Source organism: Nicotiana sylvestris, chromosome 12, assembly GCF_000393655.2.
Source record: "Nicotiana sylvestris chromosome 12, ASM39365v2, whole genome shotgun sequence".
Taxonomy (NCBI): domain Eukaryota; kingdom Viridiplantae; phylum Streptophyta; class Magnoliopsida; order Solanales; family Solanaceae; genus Nicotiana; species Nicotiana sylvestris.
Window position 1 is genome coordinate 25,672,007 of NC_091068.1, and position 8,440 is coordinate 25,680,446.

At 33.4% G+C, this 8,440-nt stretch overlaps 1 protein-coding gene across 1 annotated transcript; it reads right to left on the reverse strand.

The window, feature by feature from the left end:
- Window positions 1-698: 698 nt before the first annotated feature.
- On the reverse strand, window positions 699-7,288 carry LOC104219810 (putative F-box/LRR-repeat protein 23). The gene is made up of 2 exons (XM_009770552.2): window positions 7,054-7,288; window positions 699-1,693 (listed from the first exon to the last, which is right to left on the reverse strand). The coding sequence occupies exons 1-2, from the start codon at window positions 7,275-7,277 to the stop codon at window positions 1,165-1,167; spliced, it is 753 nt and encodes a 250-aa protein (XP_009768854.2). The 5' UTR covers window positions 7,278-7,288; the 3' UTR covers window positions 699-1,164.
- Between the last annotated feature and the right edge of the window lie 1,152 nt (window positions 7,289-8,440).

Sequence of the window (8,440 nt, forward strand, 5' to 3'; positions counted from 1 at the left end):
AAAGGTAGCTATAGAATATAATTTTTTAAAATGGTATTTATTTAATATAAATGAGGTGTTAATTTTTGCTATAGGAGGTAAAAATTCCTAAATCAAAAGGGCCGGAGCTAAGTTGTTCCCTTCTGCTAGAGGCCATTTTGGAGTTTTAGAAGTGAGAATCGACCAATCTGTTTAAGTCAAGTAGTAAACTCTACTTCTTTAATAACTTTTAATAAAATTTGTTAAAAGGTGGATGAAGTTTCAAGAGCAAAATTATCAAACGAATATAGCAGTGAAAAATTGAATAATAGGCAAACACATTGAGAGTTGATCTTGAGAACTTTTGATAACTCAATTTTCTTAAGAACTCAGGTTTGATATCAGGAAAAAAATTTGAGATGACTTGGTTATAATTTTGGGAACTCAAATCACGGTACTGATAAGATGACTTGCAATGGGAGAGGAAAAAGTTGGTTGACAAGAAATTTTTTTGATATATTCTCCACGTGTCATTCATTAATTCATCTTTTTTGCCATGTCGTGTGTTTGAAAGTCATGCACCACATCTTTACAGGAGATTGTCATTTAGGGGTCTGGTACGTAGTCTAAATTGTCGTGGGATTATAATCCTTGGATTGTAATTCCTGGACTAAATTTTCCACATGGGATGTAGGATAAAATAATTCCAAGTTTAATAGGATAAGATGGAATATTCTGGATTAAGTCTGAAATTTAACTTATACCAAACACGAAAAAAATTTAATCTCAAATCTTATCCCTCGTACCAAACTACCCCTTAGGAATCTAATAGGCACAGTTTGCCTCTAGTTCAAGTGTTGATAGGTATAATCCTTAGTCAAGTGTTTAAATGGAATAGTTGGTCATGTTTGAGAGGCCGCCTATGTATTCAACCAAATACATTTATATAAAAACACTACTTAATCATTACATACTGATTTCCTTAGGAACTTAGTCCCAATGGCGATATGCGCAATACAAAATATTCCCTATGTTATCAATGCCATATTTAGCCACCAGGTTAAGAACTTGGTTTCCTCTTCCGAATATGTGAAAGAAGTACTGGTGTTCATAATCCAATGACCAAAAAAAGCCCGCAACTTCAAAAATGGGGCTAATGCTAGAAACACGACTTCTAGTAGTCAGTAGATCTTTTCAAAAATCAAATTAATAATCTGACATGTCATCCGACATCTCATCTTCATCCCCACAAGTATCAAATGAAAATTCAAAACCTTTCAGAGAGTTACCAGGGTGCTTCACATCTTTAATTTGTCCAGAAATTCTACTACTCAAGACTTCATTGAGGCTAACATTTTTGCACAGCCGCAGGTCAAGTGATACAGGATGAGGACAGCCATCAAGAATAGCTAGGAGGCCTTCATTTGTCATAGTATTCCCAATGAGCTGAAGGTTCTGTAAGGCAGGCAAGTTCTTAGCAATAGCTAGAGCCTCTTCGTTTCTAAAATCTCCTTCACCAAAGTCATCACCTGATCCCATATAACATGAGTTATTCAATTTAAAGGACGTCAACCGTGGGCAAGAGCGTCCAAGAGCTTCAATTCCCTCTGTGGTGATATCAGTGTGCGTCAGACTAAGCTCCTCTAACAATGGGAGCTTTTGAACTGCTTCAACCGACCCGTCACATAACATACCATAGCAACAAGCAATACTAAGTCTTTTCAGTTTTCCTGATCTGGTAAACAAAAGTATAAATGAATCAATGGATGTGTCCAGTGAATGAAGCGGTATCACTAAACACAGTCAGGCCTAGTACAGAAGACTAGTGCAAGGTATAATAGTAGGATAAAACAATATACTCCTTTACTTTAACAAAAAGAAGAAAAAAAAAGTAAACAACATCAGACAGATTTAGCGAAAGAGCAGTTTTCTGTGTATCATTTCTGTTGGCGAAGTAAGAGGAGGAATGGAGTTTTAGGGGCAACACAAACAAAAAGAGTAAGGAAATACCACGGTAATGAATTCGGCCTAACATGTCTTACCTCTCTTCTTGTTGTAATCTGGGAAGATAGGAACTTTATGAGAATTATAATTCTTTGTTCTTGGGATGAGTTAGAGGCTGTATCCTATCTCATATACTCCATCTGTTCCAGTTTATGTGAACCTATTTCCTTTTTGGTCTGTTCCAAAAAGAACGAACCCTTTCTAAATTTGGTAACAATTTAGCTTAAAGTTACAACTCTACTCTTAATGAGAAGCTTTTATAACCACACAAATACTCTGGGCCCCATTTGGACTTGTTTAGGACTACAAATTCCTAAAGTATTTATTTTTTTTCTTAAACTTCGTGCCCAGTCAAACAAGTTCACATAAATTGAAACGGAGGGAGTAGTAACTAATGTCTTTTTTCATTTTCGCTCAAGTACTTCCCATAATGACAGCTTGTGGCAGTGCTTGGACTCTCACTACTAGAAAATAGCTTTTTTTTACTACCAAAATAGTCAGAAAGTATCTATTTTGATTGTTTTTAAGCAGTCGAAAAATTTATTTTGCCAAAGATCCGAGAAGGTAGGTATTTTCCGACTGAAGTAGTCAGAACATTAATTAAATAATCATTTATTTTAAATTATTTTTGACCACCGTAGTCAGAATGTTATATATAAAAAAAATTATTTATTAAATATTTCGACTGTCGTAGTCGAAACATATAGGTGTGAAAATAATTTTATTTATTTTTCTGACTACATTAGTCTGAATTTGTAATATGCTGGAAATTTTCAATAAACAACTTTTTGACCATTGTAGTCGGGAAAATCATTATTTCTCGGTAGAATGTACTATTTTTTCGATTACAATAGTCGAAAAATTGGGTATTTTTAGGCAAAATTCTGCCAATTTATTAACTATACCACCTGCCAAATAACCAATACAATAATCCAACAAATCATTTCCAACCAATCAAACCGAAGAAAATTCAAATTACTAAAACATTCAACAAACAAACACTCAAACCTCATTAAATAATATCAAACTAAAGCATTAATCAAAGTCTAAATACTCAAAACCATTCAAATCAAGTCTAAGTAGCTAATAGATATCAACACTAATATAATAAAGTTTAAACATACCACAATGTCCAAACCTACCATAAAGTCTAAACATCTAGGAATAACAAACAACCATAACACACTACGCTTCATCAGATTTTGTCTCTTCATCATCACAAGATTGGGGCATGTGCTTTTTCATGAATTTATCCACTTTGGCAAAGTAAGCTTCAACTATTTCAATCCGTTTCGACATCAATTCAATCTGCTTTTGTATCGCTTCCATTTCTTCCTGGTTTTGCGCAGTAAAAGCATCCGACAACAATAGTGATGGACGAAAAGAGAAAGGTTGTACTCCAAGCACGTAAACTCTACCTTTCGATACACCACCTATGTCCATATAGAAGTCATATCATCGGGTGATGGTTAGATTGAGCTACCATCCTCAGAAGCAGGCTGCATTTGACTCCATTCATCCAAGCTTCTATGAAATAAAAATTATATAAACAAATTAATATCAAAGCAAAATGGAAATAGTTTTAAAGTTATGATCTTACATATGTTTCCTCTGCACGTGGCTCGACCCATCCTTCTTCTTATGTATATTGGCAAAGACCTCAACATGAGACACTTGTCACTTTTCCTGTAAAATTAATAGGATACAGAATTTAGATAAAAGTTCAGTTGTGTTTAAATAAAACCAAAGAAAATAAAGGTGAAATTTACCAATCTTCATCGATGTGCAGATCCCCCAGTGTGCAACGAGCCACTCTTTTGAGAGGCTCGGGCTGCCTTTGCTCGTTTACTCTTCTTCTTAAATTCAACACCATCCCATATTTCTAAAAAATGTAGCCACATAGCTTCTTTTATCTAATCAGGCTTCTGCTTTTCTCGAGCTTTATACAATAAATCTGAAATTCTATTTTTTTGCTTTCTTCTCGAAAACATCTTTTATTTCATTGTCATAACATTGTTGCCACACACTTCGTATGCAAAATAATTAAATAAAGTAGATTGAAATTGGGTATTTGATAAATAAATTAAAAATACAGTTTACATGTACCCTAAACTGATTCCACATTGCATCTCTGATATGATATAAAATTTCTTTCCATCTACCCCAAGCACATGGTTATAGAGTCTCTTAAGCCACTTTACAATGATGATTGGGGTAGATGAAAAAAAATTCCATATTATACCAGAGATGCAATGTGGAATCAGTTTCGGTTACATATAAACTTTATTTTTAAATTATTTATTAAGTACTCAATTTCACTCTACTTTATTTAATTTAATTTGCAAAGGCAGTGTGTGGGGCAGCAATTTTATGACAATGAAATAAAAGAAGTTTATGAGAAGAAAGCAAAAAAAGGATTTCAGATTCATTCTATGAAGCTCGAGAAAAGAAGTTTGATTGGACAAGAGAAGATGTGTGGCTAAAATTTTTAGAAATATAGGATGGTGCTGAATTTATGAAGAGTGAACGAGCAAAGGCAACCCGAGTATCTGAAAAAAGTGGCTCGTTGCACACCAGGGGATCTATAAACTTTGTTGTACATCGATGGAGATTGGTAATTTTCACCTTTATTTTCTTTGATTTTATTTAAACAGAATTGAACTTTTATCTAAATTCTATATCCTATTAATTTTGTAGGAAAAGTTAAAAGGGGGGTCAGTGTCTCATAATGAAAAAGAAGGATGATTCAAGAGAAGGATGGGTCGAGCCACGTGCAGAGGAAACAAATGTAAAATCATAACTTTAAGACTTCCTATTTTGCTTTGATAGTAATTTATTTATATAATCTTATTATTTTTGTTTCAAGATGGATTTCATAGAAGCTTGGAAGAATGTCGTCAGACGCAGCCTGCTTCTGAGGATGATACCCTAATCCAACCGTCATGGATATATGTGGCAGGTGGTGTATCGAAAGGTAGAGTTTACAGGCTTAGAGTACAATCATCCTCTTGTCGTCCATCGTTAGTGTTGTCAGATGCTTTTACTGCACAAATCAGAAAGAAATGAAAGCGAAGCCAAAGCAAATTGAATTGTTGTCGAAACGGTGTGAAACAGCCAAAGTCACTTTGCTTAAGTGGATAAGTTCATGAAAAAGCACATGCCCCAATCTTATGACGATGAAGAGACAGAATCTGATGAGGGAGTAGTGTGTTATGATTGTTTGTTATTCCTAGATGTTTAGACGTTATGGTAGGTTTGGACGTTGTGGTATGTTTAGACTTTATTATATTAGTGTTGATGTATATTAACGACTTAGACTTGATTTGAATAGTTTTGAGTATTTAGACTTTGATTAGTGCTTTAGTTTAATATTATTTAATGGGGTTTGAGTGTTTGTTTATTGAATGCTTTAGTAATTAGAATTTTCTTCGGTTTGATTAGTTGGGTTGGTTGGTTGGAAATGATTTGATTGAATTGATTGGATTATTAGTTTGTTTATTGTATTGGTTATTTGGCAGGTGGTGTAGCTAATAAATTGACAAAATTCTACCAAAAATATACCCAGTTTTTCGACTACTGTAATCTGAAAAATGGAACATTCTACCCAAAAATAATGATTTTTTCGACTATAGCGGTCGGAAAGTTTATTGAAAATTTCTAGCAAATCGCAATTTCTGACTGCTATCATCGATTTTTTTTTAATTATTTTCACCTTTATGTTCCAACAACAACAGTCGAAATATTTAATAAATAATTATTAATTATTTTTTAATATAAATAATTATTTAATTAATGTTTCGATTACTTCAGTCGGAAAATACCTACATTTTCGGATCTTTGGCAAAATACCATTTTTCGACTACTTAAAAACAATTGGAATGTAGTCGGAATAGATACTTTCCGACTATATTGGTAGTAGGAAAAAAACTATTTTCTAGTAGTGCCTGGACGTCAAAAGCTAGCAGAAATTCCTAATCCACACTTATATAGTTATTTGTGGAGGAACATTCACATTCAAAGAAAAGAACATAAACTTCTTTCTGATGTATAGGAAATTAAAAGTTCATGGGACATACATTGGATTATGTCAACTATACATCAACTATTGATCATGAGTGTGAACTATTACTAGGTTATTTAATGGTTCTACGCTTGAGCAAAACTCACACACCAAAAGGAAGCGTCGAGAACTAAAACATATGGCTATTTGTCTTAAAACCTGTGGTTATTTTTTACCATTTTAACATTGTGTTCAGTCAAACATGTAGAAAGCAGAACGGATGAAGTAAATTAATAGGAAGTTCTTCCAACTATTCTCCTATCGAATTTAACTTTAACACATTTGATGGTGTAAAGAATTTTTGCATTGTCTACGCAACTTAGCATATAAAACTGTACTAATAGTGTAAAAATTTATTTCACATTGTTGGTGTTGTAGCAAACGGAGGTACCATGAGCTCCTAAACTAGTACTACCTTTTATGTATGAAGTTGTTGATTCAGTTCAAGTTCAGGCAGAAGTTTCAATATTCACAGTGTAGTCCTACTTTTACTGTTATTTCAGTAGTACCTCTGTTAGCTAGGTCACTGTTGGACTCTTATATTTGGTTATGACATGTCTTGATTGAAAAACCTTATTTCTTCTATCTTTTACTCTGTTTTAATGCAACCTTCCATTATATTATTTCTTGTTCTTTTCATTCCTTGTTAATTTCACATTATGTTTGCAATCCACCACCAACTAGGGCAACCATGGGCAGAGGGAGAGCATTAGCTACGGGTATGGATGAACCCAGTAGCTTTTGCTTAAAACATGTATTTGTATTAGAAAATTCATAAAATTTGTATAAATATTTAATTGCGAACCAGTAACTAAGACGAGCTATGGGTTCAACGACCAATTCAAACCCCAAAAACTTCAAATCCTACCTCCGCCTCTGAAGGCAACCACCGCTAAACTCTTCCAAATGCAAGAACAAAAATAAACATTTCTAAAAAGGTTAACCAAAAAACAAAAAGAAATAAAGGAACAACAAACAAACAAACAATGCGCCTACACTGGAAGCCTAAACTAAGGAAAGACAGAAATTACCTTTCTGCTACATAGGAAAGCAACTTATCAGTGGCAAAGTACTCCAAATTGATATCAACTAATTCGCCTTGGCTGCGATCGACGGCATGTCGGCACATTTCCCCTAAATCGTAATCCATATCAGATGGTTCCAACCATGGCGGCTTTTTCACCATTGACGCCTTCTGGTTTTTGCCTTCTGTGTGTTGGGTCCTTGTAGTGTAAGATGCATTTAAATATTTCATTTCCAATATCTTTTGCCGCCTTCTTTTGTATTTGCTCAACATTATATTTTAAGCTGCATTTTCCAGAATTTATTATATTTTCTAAAAGGGTAAAACTAATTTTCTCCCTTTAAAAAATCAAACTCTTCTTTCAACTTTAAAGAAAAGAAATATTCTCCCTCTATCATAAGAAATGTCTATTTTGCCCTTGAGTTTTTCAATTTTCCCCTTAAACTTTACTTAAAAAATTAAATTCCTCTTCTAACTTTGAATAAAAAATATTCTTTTGCTCCTATTTTATGTATCTATTTTGCACTTCACATTTTCGATTCTCCTTCTATGAACTATTTAAATGATATTTCATTTTTAAAGTAGGTCCTTTATTAAATTATGCTATATCTTATTCTAAAATGTAGTTTAAGTTCATAAAATATAAATGGATCTGCGAAGTTCTTAATTAGTAAAATGCAATACCATAACTCATCATTTTGAGTTACTCTTAATCATTATAGTTTTATAGATAAATAGAACTTTAATTATTCATTTGTTAAAAAAAGTTGAGTGTCAACAGGGCTAATTCGGGAGTTTGATGCATGATTTATGTTAGAAACTAATAGGCGAGCTCCACGCGTTGAGCATTAAGCATGTTTCGAGTACGCAGTCGAACGTAAGTCTCACATAACTAAGCTCACACCTGAGCCTCAAGCCTTTTGATAGTGCCTCGCCCCAAGGCAAGTCCCAAAAAAGCTTTTTAAAATACTGGTTTTGGATCGTTAAACACATACATAGTGTTAATTAGACATATTCACGTTTGACATAATTCATAATACAATTAGATATACCATTTGAATTATGTTGTTATTGGTTCGAGTCCCTTGAAACATACAGATGAAAAAATGAAAATTGAAATCGTTTGTCAATGTCTAAAAATCACTAAAATGTTTTCCGCTTAACGAAAATGGAAGAAAAGAAACTGAGCCAATGCTAGAAAAAGAACACCTAATTTTTTTTTTCCTTCTGAAATATTTTACTAAATTGAAACTGGTTCAGGCATTTCATTTTTAAGTACATGCGGATGGATTGCATATAGGTGTTCGTAACACGTAGCGGAAGACAATAACAATCCTAGGTAGATCTTTTCGTGTTTAAAATTTATCTACATGTCAAAGATATGATCTAAGACG